Source organism: Condylura cristata, unplaced genomic scaffold (genome assembly GCF_000260355.1).
Source record: "Condylura cristata isolate star-nosed mole 26May11 unplaced genomic scaffold, ConCri1.0 scaffold00034, whole genome shotgun sequence".
Lineage (NCBI taxonomy): Eukaryota > Metazoa > Chordata > Mammalia > Eulipotyphla > Talpidae > Condylura > Condylura cristata.
This window is the reverse complement of record NW_004567135.1, coordinates 14,343,107-14,359,852: the sequence shown is the minus strand read 5'-3', so window position 1 is coordinate 14,359,852 and position 16,746 is coordinate 14,343,107. Positions and strand designations below refer to the sequence as shown.

General features: G+C 44.2%; 1 protein-coding gene across 1 annotated transcript in view; it reads right to left on the bottom strand.

The window, feature by feature from the left end:
* LOC101620503 (antigen WC1.1-like) overlaps positions 1 to 16,746 on the bottom strand; it is an 80,505-nt gene that overhangs the window by 6,183 nt on the left and 57,576 nt on the right. Inside the window, 8 exon segments of the mRNA XM_012732331.1 lie at positions 978 to 1,295; positions 1,385 to 1,696; positions 6,994 to 7,355; positions 13,254 to 13,410; positions 14,371 to 14,517; positions 15,795 to 15,887; positions 16,261 to 16,434; positions 16,594 to 16,608. Of these exon segments, the coding sequence (XP_012587785.1) occupies positions 978 to 1,295; positions 1,385 to 1,696; positions 6,994 to 7,355; positions 13,254 to 13,410; positions 14,371 to 14,517; positions 15,795 to 15,887; positions 16,261 to 16,434; positions 16,594 to 16,608 (1,578 nt within the window).

The window sequence follows — 16,746 nt, the reverse complement described above, 5'->3', positions numbered from 1 at the left end:
AACAACAAATGTTGGCGAGGATGTGGAGAAAAAGGAACTCTCCTGCACTGCTGGTGGGAATGCAAACTAGTACAACCACTATGGAAAACTGTTTGGAGGTTCCTCAAACTGCTAAAAAGGCAATCCCACTTCTAAGTATCTATCCAAAAGACACAAAAACATTGTTTTTGCCCCTCCATGTTTATTCCTGCTCTATTTACAACAAGGAAGATGTGGAATCAACCCAAAAGCCCAAAAACAGATGACTGGATTAAAAAGATGTAGTATATATACACAATGGATTATTACTCAGCAATCAAAGAAGATTAACTCATGCCTTTTGCAGCAACATGGATGGAGCTGGAAGGGATCATGCTTAGTGAAATAAGCCAGAAAGAAAAAGAAAAATACCAGATAGTTTCGCTCATAGCAGGGGCGTAAGGGATTAGGGGGCAGGGGAAAAGCTATTGTAATAATAAAAAAAAAACCAACTATATACCAGAGACATTTTACAGGGGTGGAGAGGAAATAGGATCAGAATGGGGTGGGAAAGGTGCACAGGACTACAGTGATGGCACGCAGGTGACTTGGTGGTAGGAAGTCCATCTCAGGATTACAACCAAAATGGAAAAATTAATAAAATGAAGAATGATTTAAAAATAAATAAATAAAAAGAGTGTGTAGACCATTTACCAGACTGAGTGTACGTCATGCCAAAAAAGAGCTCCAATCAGTTTCAAATAAAAAGCTAAGAGAAAGTTATAATTCATAGTTTGACAATAAGTGTATTATGCTAATTTTTTTTAAAAACTGGCAAAAATATTAAGCCACATTAATATGTACTTCTCTTATAATAAAACACTCCTACATTAAAAGTACATATGGAAAGGTATCAACCAAGGCTTGTACTGCATAATCCACCCTTAATCTGAAGCCAGTTTTCCCACACCCTGCTCTGAGGGACCTGAGCCCCCCGAGTGCAGTCAGCCCCCTCTCACCTGAGCAGGTCACAGAGGCCGTGTGTCCAGGGCTGCAGTCAGGAGCGCCCAGGGCGGTCACGGGGCACTTCCACAAGAAGGGCTCAGCCCCTGAGCAGTGAAATCGGGCCTTCAAGACCTGGGCAGCTGCTCCCCCAGAGTGTGCTCCTTTGGGGGTGGACAGGGCGACCCCACAGCCCAGCTGGCGACACACAACATGGGCATTGGCCAGACTCCAGTGGGAGGCGCAGAGCGCGATCCAGCGCCCTGAAACACGCATCTCCACCCGCCCCTCACAGCGAGAGCTGCCACTGTTCATGAGCCGGACTTCGGTGTATACTGGAGGAGGAGACAGAGATTCAGCCAAAGCTCATGTGTTTCTTACCCAGCAGAGTAAGCAGGGAGGGTGAATCCTGCCCGGGCCTCACCTGAGCAGACGAGGCGAACAGCCCCGCGGTGGTGGCAGGTGCCTCCTGGACAGGGCACCCTGGGGCAGAGCCAGAGCCCCTGCTCCTGCCCTTCACACCAGAACTCCTCAGGCCAGACCCGTCCACCTGACTCTCTGAGGGACACACCCTCCTGGACAGATGCAGGTTTGCCACACCCCAGCTCTGCACAGATGACCTGGGCGGTGAGCGATGTGAAGTTCCAGTCAGACACTGGAGTCCAGTCTCCTCCAGAACGCACCTCCACTCGCCCTGAGCAGGGCTCATCTCCTCCAGCCAGACGCACAGCTAATCCTAGAGAAAAGAAAAGTGAGTGAGTGTCCATGACCTGCCAGTGGCATAGGAAACAGCATGTGCAGGCAATGATGTGGACTTTTCTAAGGACAGAGAGTGGAGAGAGAATCTGCCAGTCAAAATGGCATTTTCAAGAGTGAGTTTCTGAAGAGAAGTCCAGAAGGATTTTCAGAGTCAATTTGATGATTAAATCCCAACAACATGAACATTTTGAAGTGTTAGAATGTGAATCCTTACCTAGGGCTTAGGAAGTTACAGGACCTGAGGACATTGCTCTGTGGTGGGCGGTCAGACTTGCCCCTGAGATGGACAAGCCCAGAGTTAACAGAGCTGTGAAATTAAAGAGACCAGAGGCCTGTTTTCTAGATGCGAAAGCAACCTGGGATTTGGGGGGTTAGAATCTGGGCAGTGCTATCTCAGAAGCTGGTCCTCAAGTGACTGAGGAAAAGGAAAATCATAAGTCCTGGCCTGTGAGAGCTGTCACAAGAGAGACAGACTGGTGCTTGTGGAAAGAAATAAACATTAATGTCCATTTTTATGGTTTCACACTTTATTTTTTTTGATGGAAGAAATTCCAAGATTTTCTTATGTGACCGACTGTGAAAGAGGCTGTGCACGGATAATGTGGAGCTCAGAAAGCTTGTGGTTGTGTACAAGGAGCGATCCGGGTGTTTTTCGCTGAAGCCCTGCGGTCTTTCAGTGAACCAGCAGGAGAGTGGGAGCTCCTGGAGGTCATGAGACACCTGGATGTGCTGATCCCTCCTCGTACAGACTTCTTCCAAGACCAGAAAATGTTAAGTAATGAGAGCAATTAATGTATTTTAATCCTATCACTGTTAACTGGGTATTCCTGTCCTGTGTGGGTTCTTGCACAAGCAGCAATCAGTAAAAAGGAGAGAGGATAGGAGGGGAGCACACAGGTCATAATTAGGGTTGTACCAGCCTTTTAATATCAATGAAAGATTCAAATACTTGGAGAAAATATTTCTCAAACAAGATGTGAGCACAGTTTATCATCCTGTACTCTTCCTATCCACCAATATCCCTGTGACCCTTTCTCACTTCTTTTGTGTAGACAAGAAAAATCAATCTTAAGAGCTACAATTGGATGAAAAGAAGAATCAAAAGGGCAGCAATGTTTATATAAGGGGGCTATAGGTGGGGTGTGTGGTAGGTTATGCTGGGAGTGGGTGAAGTTGAAATTTAATGAGGGAGACCAAAATAAAGATTCACGATCATAATTTGGTCACTCCGGGGCCATATTTTGTATAAAATGAAATGAAAAAACTTCCAAATCATAAAGAATATTTTTTTATATGCATGTCTGAACTCTGAGTGTGGCATATTACTTATGGACATGGTAGAATTCTTAAAGGGTTCTGTATGAGTATGCAGATATAAAGCATGTAGGACAGAATTTCAGAGGAATGTTGTATAAAACTAAAAACATGCTATAGAGAGCAAAACAAAAGCAGACATGGCACACAGAAATTAAAGAACTTAAAGATAAGTGTGTTCACCTAATAAGAATGACTGGTGAGGTCACAGCTTGTCTTTTATTTTGACCTATTTCCACATCCCCAGAGAGGCCCAGCTCAGGACCTCCAATATGGGCTAGGTGGGAGGCTGGTCATAGGCTACTCTTCTAATTAAAGCACTTTTCACAGAATAGGTTTTTAGTTTCAATATCAATCTCATGAGATGACAAGCTCAGAATAAAAAAGAAATACTCTTGTATACTATTTTACTTGTTCTGACAATATTAGATACTCAAATATATGTTGAATGACTGATAAATTCTCAAACAAATCAAGATAGAAGCTTCGCAAAGCAAATTACTATTACTTCCTGCTCATGTTCTAATTGACTTTAAAGCCCACATAGAAGAAAACTGTATGATACCTATGAAATCAAAGGTAGATGTGAAGGAATCAGGTATAAAAAATAAAATCAATTATGTAACAATAGACAAGGGTAGGAAGGAGTCAATATAAAACATCTAATCATCTCAAAGATGCACAAAGAAATCTAGTATTTGTAAAATGAATATTTTAAATCATTGAGGAAGACACATTATTCAGCAAATAAAGTTGAAAACTTAGAGATAGATTTTAAAAATAATAAAATAATGTTCCCACTTGATAGTAATCTCAAAATAAATTTCTAGTAATTTAACATCTATATATAAGAAGCAAAGCAGAAAAATTGAGAGAAAAATAAATTGTATACATTCTTCAAAGAGAAAGGCTGACTGTAAGGAAAACTAATTCTAGGGTTTTTTTATTAGCATGATATTTTCCAGAATGTCATCTAATGCTGACCTGCTGATTTAAAGTCATTCACCTCTGTGATGTGACAGAAATCTTTTCACTGATCAATGACTTGAACAAGGTATTTTATTTATTTATTTATGCAATTTTTTTTAATTTTATAAAATTTAATCATTCATTTTCTTACATCATTGTTTATTTTTGAAAATTATTTGATTTCCCCCCTCAGGTACAGACCCCATAGTTCTCCCACCACCCTAGCACACATGACCCATATTCCTCTGTGCTCTTCCCTCCCCAACTTTTACCCCTCTCCCCTCCTGTCAGCCTTATACCTATGGTTGGCTGTCAGGTTTTGTCTATTACATGACCCTTTGCTCATTTTTTCTGTATTCCACATGTAAGTGAAGCCATCCAATATTTATCTTTTTTTCTATTTTATTTCACTTAGCATAATCCCTAGGGAAGTGGGGAACAAGGATGGCCAGGTTGGTTTTTACCACCTTTTTTTCCTTATTCCTTCCCCTCTGACCAGGACGGCCTCCTCTGTCCTCTCTGCAGCTATGACTCATCTGCATCCAAACCTACTTTCAGGGCCCCTGACCAGCAGCCTCGCCTGCCTCTGATCCTTCTGGGTCCTCATCCCTTCAGGCTCAGACTCTTCCATTGGAACAGAGCTCTGGGTGACTAGGAAATGTTTGCACTGGATGTGGCATTTGACCACCAGGGAGCCACAAATATTGAAGTGAGCTTTCTTGAAGACCAAACTCGTCCTCTACCTTGGGATAATGGGGCTGTCCCTCCCCTTGGAAAGCCACAGGTGGTCAGGGTGACCCTCCTGTCAAGGACAGCTAGGGACAAGGAGAGTGAGCTACAGGGGGTCCAGAAATGAGCCAAGATTGGGCCTCTGATTGGGACATCACGAAATGGAGATGAGGACGTTTCAGAGGCATCTTCAAGCTCAGCACAGGTGCTACCTGGGAAGAGAGAGGCAGTTGTGAGATGCCCCTTCTTATTGTTTTGATTCAAATACAGTTTTCATTTTAGACTTTGCCAAATTCTAGGAACTTTTCTAAGTGCTGGGAATGTGAATTATAATAAATCAATGTTCTTATCTGGACAGTTTACTTCTAGTAGAGAAAAAATAACCACTAGACAGGTTTAAGCCTTTTGAAAAGATTAGGAGAGACCTGGATAGCACAATGCAAGAGGAACTGCTGCTTCAGAAACGATTTATTTCTTTTATATATATATATATATGTGTGTGTGTAATAGTTTATTTCTACACCATTTTGCGACTTTTGCTATCTCAGTTGTAATCCCCGTGGGGATCACCACATCACCCGTGTGCCATCACCATAGTCCCGTGCACTTCCCTCCCCCCACCCCCCATTTTTGATCCCATTTCCTACTCCACCCCCACAAAATGTCTCTGGTATATAGCTGTTCATCATCATTATTATTCAGAAATGATTTATTTCTATCAGTCAACCCCACCTCAAAATAAAAGTTGTGCTCAGATATGTCCTTATCTGGCCTCTTGCTGTAAGGACAGCCCTGTCCTCAGGCACAGACGGCATCGCCACACGCCCCTGCACCCTAGTGCTGCTCAGGGAGCCCAGATGTCCTCTCAGCTCCTCTGGCCATCCCGAATCTCCCACCTATTATAAACTGCTTCCTCCTTCTTTCAAAATTGTGTTTGTCCCCTCAGTCCCATTCTTCTAAAATCCCCAAATTCAATTCATTTTGAAGCCATTGAATAAAATAAGTCTTTGTAATCTCCTTCCATAAAACACATAAACTAACATTTTGTTTCCTCCACTACTCACCTACTTAACCGCTAATGTTTGAATCTATACTGACATTTTGAAAGAAAGTAGAGTCTTTTCCAGTAACAACGAACGAGAATCTATGACCCAGAGTATTTCACCCACAACTTTTGGTTTTACTGGGAAAAGAGCTATGAATATTTATGTTTAACTGTAGAAAGGAGACATGAAATTTGGCACAAATTCACAGTCCTCTGTTTTATTCTGTGGTACCCCTGTTCTCTTACTAACCTGTCAAAACTGCATCTGGCACTATCCATACAGAAACTATTTTTTTAAGAATATATTTATTTAATTCTAAAACAGAAAATGGTTTAAATTAAATCACCATGATGTCTACATTCCAAAGGCTGTTTTACATACCCACTCTTAAACTATCAACATCTACAGAGTACCAGAAACTACATTCTTTACAACCATCTTAACCTGCACTCAAATCTTGTTTTTACTTATTTATTTTTTACATCATTCTTCATTTTGTACATTTTTCCATCTCAGATGTAATCCCTGTGGGTTTCCTCATACATAAACTATTAATCTGGGAAAGTGAATCCTCATTCTATTTATTCCCACTATTAGTCCCACTGTACAAGACGAGTTACTGTGGAGATTTACATAACTTTACTCTTATAAACAGTAAATTATAAAAGAATTATGAAGATGGATGGGGCCCTCCCTGGTGGCGCAGCCAGTTAAAGCACAGCACTGAGAAGCTAAAGCCACTTCCGCATGAGTTCGATTCCCGCCTGCCCCAGAGGTGACCACATGGCATGGCAGACCTCTCCTGACCCGCCCGCTGCTCCCCTCAGCAGTGTACTTCGTTGATCTGCCTGTTCTGCTCCCTGCTCTGTCTCTGGTGAAGCCTCTCGCTGCTCCTGAGCCTCTAGCCTGTACCCCAGTTCTGTATGTACAAATAAATAAATCTTAAAAAAAAAAAAAGAATTATGAAGATGGACTTAGTAAGGATGATAATAGATTAAGTTGTTTTGTCAGGTAAGACCAATACAGAAGAAAGGATTAGCAGTTTCTTTGCGAGTAAAGGACGCTCATCCTTCACAGAAGCTTTGTGCCCGTGGGACTCTAAAGAGATGGGCTGTGTCTCAGAGCTCTCTGGCCCTTTTATCTCTGCCGTCCCAACAGACACCAGCCTCCTAGGAACTTACCATTCTCTCAGCCCCTGAAAATACATCAACCATACCTGAGCAGATGACTCCTGCATCCTCCTTATGAAAGCAGTTGTGCTTCCCCCAGCCTCGGAACGGGCACTTCCACAGGTGAGACTCCGTCCCCGTGCACTGAAGCTCATGCAGCCAGATGGGTCCTGATCCCTCCCTGAAGTGAGCAGAGACCGTGGCGTTGAGGGCCTCTCCACAGCCCAGCTGTCTGCACACCACGTGGGCATCACGCAGGTCCCAGCCGCCATCACACACGGTGCCCCAGGAGCCCTGGTGCAGGATCTCCACTCTGCCGGCGCAGGGATGGCCTCCGCCCACCAGGCGGAGCTGTGGGCTGTCTGAGGAGGGAGTCAGGTGGAGGGTGGGGGTGGGGATGAATGGGCATCTATCCGGGAAGTGGAAGGCTTTCCTGGTCCTGGGAGCCCCTCACCCAAGCAGCTGGCCGGGCCCTCCCCTGGGGCTGCAGAGCCTGCTGGGCAGCAAGGGCAGCTCCTGTTTCCTATGGCAATGAGCAGGGCAGTAAGGTTGAAAATAGGAAAGAACAGAGAAGTGTAGCTGAGAACCATCTAGTGAGCAGTCAGAGAGTAGGTATAATCAGGTCCTGTCTGAGGATCTCTGATGTAGCCTCTGAAAAGATGTCCAGGAAATGTCAGAATCGGGGCTCTGAGCAGTTAATTGAGTGCAGAGTGGCTCTAAGGGGCTAGCAGCTGGTGGAGTCCTTATAAATCACACCCATTTCTATGCTATTGATTTAAAGGGAACTGTTGCGTTATCAGAATCCTCAGGAGGCATGTAGAAAGATAAGTCACATGACATAGTGAAAAGAAACGATATAAAAAACAGTTAAAAATGAAAAGAATTTGGGCCCTCCCTGGTGGCGCAGCGGGTTAAAGCACAGCACTAAGAAGCTAAAGCCACTTCTGCATGAGTTCGATTCCTGCCTGCCCCGGAGGTGACCACATGGCCCAGCAGACCTCTCCTGACCCGCCCGCTGCTCCCCTCAGCAGTGTACTTCCTTGATCTGCCTGTTCTACTCCCCACTCTGTTTCTGCTGAATCGTTTCGCCTCCCCTACACCTCTGGCCTACACCCCAGTTCTGTGTGCATTAATAAAATCTTTTAAAAAAATTAAAAAAGAGAATGGACAGATGAGAATTTAAAAAAAAAGGAAGTGGTAAATATAATTCTACAATATTAGCAGTTGTATTTAGAGTAAATGGATTAGATGCTTTAATTAAAAGAAAATCAAGATAAAACAACAAAATTCAAGTAAATGCTACCTATCTTACATTCAAGGGCAAAGAAAGCTGAAAATGAAATGATGGAAAAATACAAATATCATGTAAACAATGTTTAAAACACATTGGTGAATATCCCTAGACCAGATGAAAAGGAGTACGTGAATGAGAAGACAAATCCAAAACATTTCTGTGACTCCTTGTTCTGTGAGACAACCTCTATTAAAGTGGAAACTACGCATTCAGGAAAGGTGACAGGGAGCGTTAGATCCTGACTGCGTGCGCCAAGCTCAAGAAAGAGTCAGTGCCCTCTGGCAGCTGCTACCAGGGCTGCAGTTTCACAAGGAGATGGGCAGCTCGTGTGAGCTGACGCCGTCACGTGTGAGCCGGGGCTTGAGTATGTACTCTTGCAATATTTCTGAGTGCAGGATCTTGACATCTGGAGGGGGACAGCATCTGGAGCAGCCAGGCCCAAGGCCACACCTGAGACATGGGCTGACCAGGAGCTGCCTGACCATTGTCACTTCAGGGCTCAACCCTGACAGCTTGGGCGCTGGAGGTCAGGGGCCCAGGGGAGAGCAGATTCCATGCAGGAGTGGGCACTACAAGGGAAAAAAAAACCCTTAACAGGCACAGCACAGGGCTCTTCCTCAAAAGCAGACCCTTAGGCTGTTACAGACACGACAGAGAGACAGAGACCCCACTGGGGCGGGGGTCACTGGCCAAGAGGGGCCCATCCTGGGATCTCAGAGGCCACATTCCTCTGACTGCAGTGCTTATCTCAGTCCCCCCAGGGGCCCCAACATTTGCATCAGCTTTTCTGTTACCCCCTCCCTCCAGGTGAAGGACCATGGAGCCAACATATAGGAAGGAAAAAACCTCAGGCAGGGAGACAAGAGTCCTGCCAAAACCAAAGCTGTGGAAGATGGCAGTAAAGCAGAAAAACGTTTGAGCTGTGGGTTTGTGGGGAAGAATAAAGCACTTCAAATTCATATGTAGATGCAGGTGCACGGTTATCTTGGGATATAATTAAAGTTTCTATTGGGAGGGTTTTCTTTCAAGGCATCCATATCTGTGCCCATCATAGACACGGACACACACACCACCACCACTTCACCACAATCCAGTCAACTGCCTGATAGTATGATTCTTTCTCGAAAGTTGACTTCCACTGGCAGACATGCTCCTGCCCACAACTCACCCTTCCCATACGCTTTAAACTTTCCTTTAGAACTCTCTCTTTCTTTTTCTTTCTCCCACTCTCTCTCTTCCTTAAATTGAAGGATCAGAAACCCACAATCCTGTTGGGAAGAGATAGTACTGGGTGCAGGAAGGACTCTCAAAACACAGACTTAGGAAGTCACTCAGCCATAATCCATTAAAGAAAACTGGGAAGTCACCAGACATTTTCTTTGTTTTGAAGTGTTATTGGGGAGAGCTGAACACAGATTCTGATCAACCTGAGAACAAACTTTGAATCCCATTTTTATCATATTGGGATAAACCAAGGGGCCAACAGAGAGGAGCTGCCTTTGCAATCCCAGGGCTCAGACCACAGCCTGAGAACGAACCCCGTATCCCTGCTGATCTTAGGGAGGGGGGCTCTGTTTTACCTTGGGTGCTTGCTAGGGCAGCAGATAGGAGAAAAGCCAATCCTGGGAGAAAGCAGTGTCCAGTCATGGTCGTTGTGATCCTCATTATCAGGTAACTGCCTCCGTTTCCGCAAATACACAAAGAACCCAGTTAGTCCTTAAGGGGGGCGCTCACCGCAAAAGGGGTTTATATAGTCCCACCCCCTAACTTTGCCATCTTCCAGGAGCCAATAGAAACCCTGCTGAACATTATCCTTGTCATCAGATACTCCAAAAATGGAAACTTTCTGAGGTTCAAACACCAATTAGATGCTCTATCTAAAATACCTCCTTATATGAGGGGCAAAGCTTTCTGACATCAGGTGTCAACTGTCTCCGAAGCGGAAACAGAAAAGCTAAATTAAAGAAAGATTTGTGACTGTCTTTCCCCCACCCCAGGAGGTCTGGTTCAATGACTACTTCAGCCCAGCTGCTGGGAGGGTCAGACGGTACTGATGGTTTCTGGGAAGTTCTACCACCCAATGCCCAGGTAAAGAAGGCTTTTGTTAGAGAAACCTATGTCTCCTGTGTCAACTGCCCAACATGTTGTGGCTCAAAGAAAAACAACACTCTAAAGCAACAACAAAAAGTGAGGTGAGTGGAAAACTGGTTTAGAACGAAAAGTTTGTGGGGGAGAATAAATTGAGATTGGCATTAAGGGAATGTGATAACTAGCCTTATAGGGTTGGCTCCCCTTTTTCTACTTGTGGCTGGCAAGAAAAAGCATCATGAAATCCAGGGCTTCTGATGCAACTGGTATGAGCTATCTTTTCTTCCTTCACTTCTAACAACTTCTTTGCCCCCAAAACTACCATGGCCAGTACAGACACTTCACCAGGAGTAACCTATACTTCCCTAGGACATGGGGGGATTACACATTATAATGCAATTACAGGATTCACCCCCATTTCAAATGTAGCAACTGCACCCGGCAGCCCAGTCTGTACTGGTTAGAAGGAGTGCCCTTCTGCTCCAGGGTCCTCATTGAAGACATCTCAGTCCCTCGTTCTCCCCTTCCTACTTTCATTTTCATATGAGCTACTTAGTGAACTTTCATATTCTCTTCTGGCCAAATAAGATGGTGTCATTACAGTGCTTAGAAAAGGAATGAGTTGGACACAAATTGCTTTAACTCACACTTGCTGTCAACAAAACAGCATTCATCATTTTATCACTTAACAATTATTTTTTATTAAAATGTATGACAAGTGTCACTGTGTCTATTTAAGGTATATGTATTAATATGTTTATATATGTATCCTATAAGTGTTACTGTATATGTATTTATACATGGTGACTACTACCATGTTAGTTAACACCATTATCATGTTCCATGATTGTGTGTGTGTGTGTGTGTGTGTGTGTAGTAGAACAGCAAAGATCTAGTTTCAGAGCAACTTTGAAATTTATAATATAATGTTGTCTATGCTCACCACACTGTGCGTTAGAACTCCTGGACTTATTCATCTAGTCCTTAAAGTCCCTTACCCTTTAAAAGCATCCTTCGATATCCCTCCCTACCCCCCGGTAATCTCTACACATTGTTTATACGAGTTCAGTCATTTTCAGATTGCACATACGGTGATATCATGCAATATCTGTCTTTCTCTGTCTATCTTATGATTCAAGTGTACAACATTTGCTCTTTTAATTTCATTCTATTTATAGTATTTCTTTATAAGCCAGGTTCTTAATATGAATAAGTCAATAAATGCAGTGTATCAAGTTTTCTTCTCTTATACTTACTACTTATGTTCTTTAAGGAGGTCATTGTTTACCCTTTTTGCTTCCTCAAGGCACAAAAGTTTTAAATAAGCTTGACCAACTTATTTAAAAGAAACTGAGGTGACTAGAAGCTGGGCCTCCACGCCCATGAGGAACAGCCCACTCCCAGTTCACTCTGCTTTGGTGGGAGGGTCCTGGGTAACAGCACCTCCTCCTTGGCTGACTCTGAATTACATTAGATATTTGCTGAGTGTTGTGTGATGGCAAAATGTTTGAGGCTTTCAGTGTCTGGGTGTTAACACTGGCTGACCAATAACTCAAGGGACCAGAGGCTCAGCCCTGCTCTTTGCTTCTGTCTGAGAGTCCTCACTGCAATGGGAGCTCTGCAACACTTTCACTATAGGATGAACCCCACTTTTCTAAGATCATTCTCAGTGTTTGGCCTGTCTGTGATAGAATAGTGCTGAACTGTATTCATATGGAAAAATTGCTCAAAGTTAAACATTCTAGATGAACTACTTTGATTTAATGTAGTAAGTTTCACCCTAATTACTCTTACACAGTTGGCCCTCAACCACACTTCTATTTAAGGAAATAGGTGATTCATCTGTTTTCTTGCCTCCTCACAGGCTACTCAAGGTTTACTTTGCCCGGGTTCAGGTATGCTCCAGGTGGCACTCTTACTTCGACCAGGGACTCTAACTTGGTCTCTGCCTCCGAAAGAACCTGGTGTGTTTAGGGAAAGTGATCAGCTTCTGTTGCTGCTCCCTAACATGACTGTGATAAATAGCTGAAGAGAGAGGCTGAGCTCCACCAGTGGGCACTTCATGGGCTCAGCTCAGGGCCTTGTGTCTCTACTTTAGCTTAGTATTTTTCAATTTTGGATTTAAGGTATTGCTTGGGAGTATTTGAAAAAGAATAATTGTACATGTGGCTGGTGCATTTTGGAAAGTTTTCCATTATTTCATGGACATTCTTGGTAGTACATCTTATTTCCAAAAGTAGTTATTTTAAAAAGACCATAAAACCTTGGTGAAATCTTCTAAAGTTAGAATGCTGTATGCTCACTGTACTGACCTGCAGGTGACATATTTTAAAATGCCGCTGTAGTGGTTAGTGAAGGAGAAGGGTATCCAGACAGAATAATTACATTGACTTGCCTGCTTGCCTTCCTCTAACCCCCAATTCTCTCTCTGGATACAATGGAAGCAAATAGGCAAGGATGACTGGGAATGGGAAGAAACAGAGCCACTTCCAAAGGGTTTGTAATGGTGAAGCTCGATTGTCATGGACTTAAATGAATATAGTCAGAGGAGGGAATAGAAAAGAGTTGTTGATGAAAAGGGTAGAGACCATCAGTATTTATGAACACCATTAGTTCAGGGCCATACACCAGGTTTTTATACCGTTCCAGAAAATGCAATATTTTCTGACTATAAAGGAGGCAAGAGCATAGGATGAGGGATATGATATGTGGATATTTCGATGGAGATTTCCCTTGGGGGAGAGGTGTGATTGAATACTGAATTTTCCAAGATCAGTGGAGTCAATGTACCTGGACTCTTAACAACACTTGTCCTTGAAGCTCAGGGTGTTGATTATGAAGAGTGTCCTGTCATCACAGGCCCAAGTAAAAACTCTGCAATAATGAAGAGGAAAGAATTCTCATTTATTAGGGAAACAGTATCACAGAGGATTCTTTGAAGATTTATTTGATCCAAAATGGTGCTTCATGGGGATAAGCTCGACATCATCATACCCAGGGTCTTCTTGTGTCAGGACCAGTGGGAGTCCTCTCCCTCCCATGCCAGAGATGATAGCTTCTCCAGGAGATGGCAGAGAGAGGCCTGCAAGGTGAAGGAGAATGATGATGAGCGAAGAACAGCTGGGAACACTCTCACACCTATCTAGCCTGATTTCATAAGGAATGGGGCAGGTGGTGACTCCCTGAGACTCCTCAGGGCCTCAATACCAGCCCAAGCCAGACCCAGAAATCTTCAGGAGAGCAATCTGGATTCTTTGTTAGAGGCCATACAGGTGCAGCTGAACCACCACCCCATGACCTCCTGCTTTCCAGGCCCCAGGCGATCACACATAAGCAGAGGCCTAGTCCTAGGAAGGAAGGTTTTCATCTGTCAACTGAGACAATGTGAGAAAATTATTTCTTACTTTCATTCTACAGCTGAGACTTTATGACTGCTTATAGGGCCTTTGAACATCTGCACTAATAACACTCAACCCCAAATTTAAACATCTGGATATAGGTTTCTCCAAACAAATATTTCTAGCTTTCAAATTTAATTTACATGCTATTGAAACTTTCCAGATTACTTCTCATAATCTGAAAAGCCTCCAAATTTATTATCAGATCATGTATCTCAATCTGGGATGTGAAAAAATCAGTATAAAGCTTCTGCTACTCATATAGTATGTCTGCTTTGAGGTGATGGAGGAAATGGACATGAGAACACAATATGTTTCTCCCCTCAGAAGAGATGAAACAGACACCTCAACCCTGTCTAGAGGACCCCAAATGTTCACAGTAAAGATAAACTGACTAGAAACAGTCTGCAGGGGAGGGGAAGAGAGGAACACAAAAAAGGATGGCGGAGACCACAAAGGACTAAGGTGATGGTGCACTGGTGAACTGGTGGTGGGAATTCTATGGGGGCTACATCTGATGTAAAATATATAAAAATAAAGAAATTATATATCAAAAAATAAAGTTAAACTGATTATTGACAATTCCCAATTCATCCTCCCCATGAGAAGAAATGAGGCTACTGGAGACAGAGCTGACCACTCACCTGGCTGGGAATCCCCAGTACCACTTTCCTCCTCTGGGAAAAAATAATTCCCACTCATTCCAGTGGAAGAAGGACTTTCAGGAACAGGAAGCTCTTCAGTATCATCATAACAGTCTCCTGTGGCACTGGCACGGTGTCCCGGAGGCTCTGGAAATGGCTGAGGCTGGCTGTGGGTCTCAGTCCCTCCTGCTGCAGAGATACCAATAGCTGATATGTATAAGCTCTAGATTTTAGGGCTGTCTCTGGGCCCTGGGATCAGAATATATTTTATCTCAATATTTTCAGAAATTATTTGCCTTTTCTGAGTATTCTAGTATACTTTCCTAACAGGGCCTCGAACACTATAAAGTATGGACAAAAGCTATTGTAATATGAAACCAGGCACTACAGTCAAGCACATGCCACAGAGTTGTAACATATAACATGCACAAGTCAGTGTCTTGGAAGGAATCTGGACAGGGAGAACCCACTTGCCCACATGCTCTGAGTGGGTGGAAGAAACACAGAGCAGGCAGGAGAAGGAACCTGGGTACCTCTCACTCACAGACTGCGATCCCACCAGGCCCCACCAGTGGACCTGGGTTTCAATCCACTGAAGGCTGTTTTGATCTAAGGACCCAATTTCCAGGATCCCTCTGATATGTCTCATGTCTCAATCCAAGAACTATCCATCATCACTATCTGGGGAAGATCCAGGAGAAACATTCTCTTCTCTTAGGTTCCTTGTCAGTAAAAGCTTCCTGTCGCTGTTAAGTACTAGCACCAGCAGTCTGTGATCTGGGGCTGAGCAAAATTAATTTTGGGGGGCTCAGTATGTACATGGGCCACAAATATCATCTCAAGAGTAAACTGTACTTCCCAATGCTCACCATGGAAATTCTCTGAATGTCAGTTTCAGATAGTAAAATATGAAATATGAAAATATGGCCTTTGAATCTGTAAGAATTAGATGCATGCCTGCAACTGATTAGAAGTAGCTGTGGACACAAGAAATGGGTCTGCTATTTTCCTTTCTGAGGCGACAGAGTAGGCAGAGAGAGCAAACAGTTTTTGTGAAGAAGAAACAACACACAAGCTCTCTTCAGATGAGATTCCTCCTTCTCACCCCCACCATCAAGGGATGACCTGTCTGTCCTACCTGGGGAAAATCCAGGGTCTCCCTTCTTCTCATTGTCTCCTGTGGAAGATGGCAGCCTCATTGCTGAGTCATAAGATAGGTGTCCTGGTGGGGAGGAGAACATCACAGACAGAAACATTTGCCATAGCCGGAGGCCCAGTGTCAAAGTTCAGAAGAAATCTAAAGGCTTCAGAGTTGAAGGTCCAGAGGGGAGCTCCTGCCTTGGAGCAGGCTGAGAAGTTGAGTCTGTACTGGCGAAGGGAACCCCTGATCAACTCAGGGACAGTGGGGAGGGCATGGGGCACACCTGATCTGTCCGAAAGATCCTCTTCTGGGACAGCATAGTTATCAATCTCCTCGTACAAGGCCTCACTGCTGACATCCTTCAAAGCAGGTGAGGCTGTGGAAAGTGAAACAAATCAGAAAAAGTACTGGAGATAGGCCCTGTACAAACAGGCAAGGTCCATGGTGCTCTCCAGAGCTCACCCCTGGGGGTTCCCTCTGGGCAGCCAGAGCCCCTTCCTGAGCTTTGTGGGACACAGCCACTACTGTGACCCTACACTCAGCACCCACTGACATTGTGTACTAAATCATAATTTTTGAGAGGTTCAACATTCATGCAAGTATTCAGCTGTCACAAATTCTGAAGGCTGCTGTAGAGAAGGTGCTTTTTGTCCGACTGTGAGGGTGGAGACAATACTGGAGCACTTTTTTGGTATCATAACTGGCTCAACACCTCCCCACGACTTCCCTTCATTATCCCCAAGGCCCACCTCTGTGCTCTGCTCTCCCTCTGTGCAGCTGAATGCCCAGGATGACCAGGACCAGGAAGAGAAGGACCCCCAAGATGATGCAGAGGACCCCGGGCAGGGAGAGGACGCCAGGGCCAGGAGCTGGGTCTGATCTGCTGCCTGAGGACAGAAGAGGGTGGTGAGGTTTCAGAGAAGCTTGTAGATCCGGGACAGCCCTTCCCCGTCACCAGTCTCTTAATCCCAAATTATGTCCACCCAAATCCTGCGCTCAGCTGTGTTAACTGTCATCTGCATCTGGTTCTCAGGGATCTCTATGAAGTAAAAGTGGATGAGGCTGTGGCGTATCACAGCTGCAGCAGTTAACACCTGAGCATGGGTCTGTCCTACACCGACAAAGTTAATTTTCTAGAAATACGTAGGTTTCACTGTGCATTCACTAAAAATGTGGGTGTCTCCTGATTCTCACGGCTCGGAGCAGAATCACTTACCTGCATGGGTTGTCCTCAC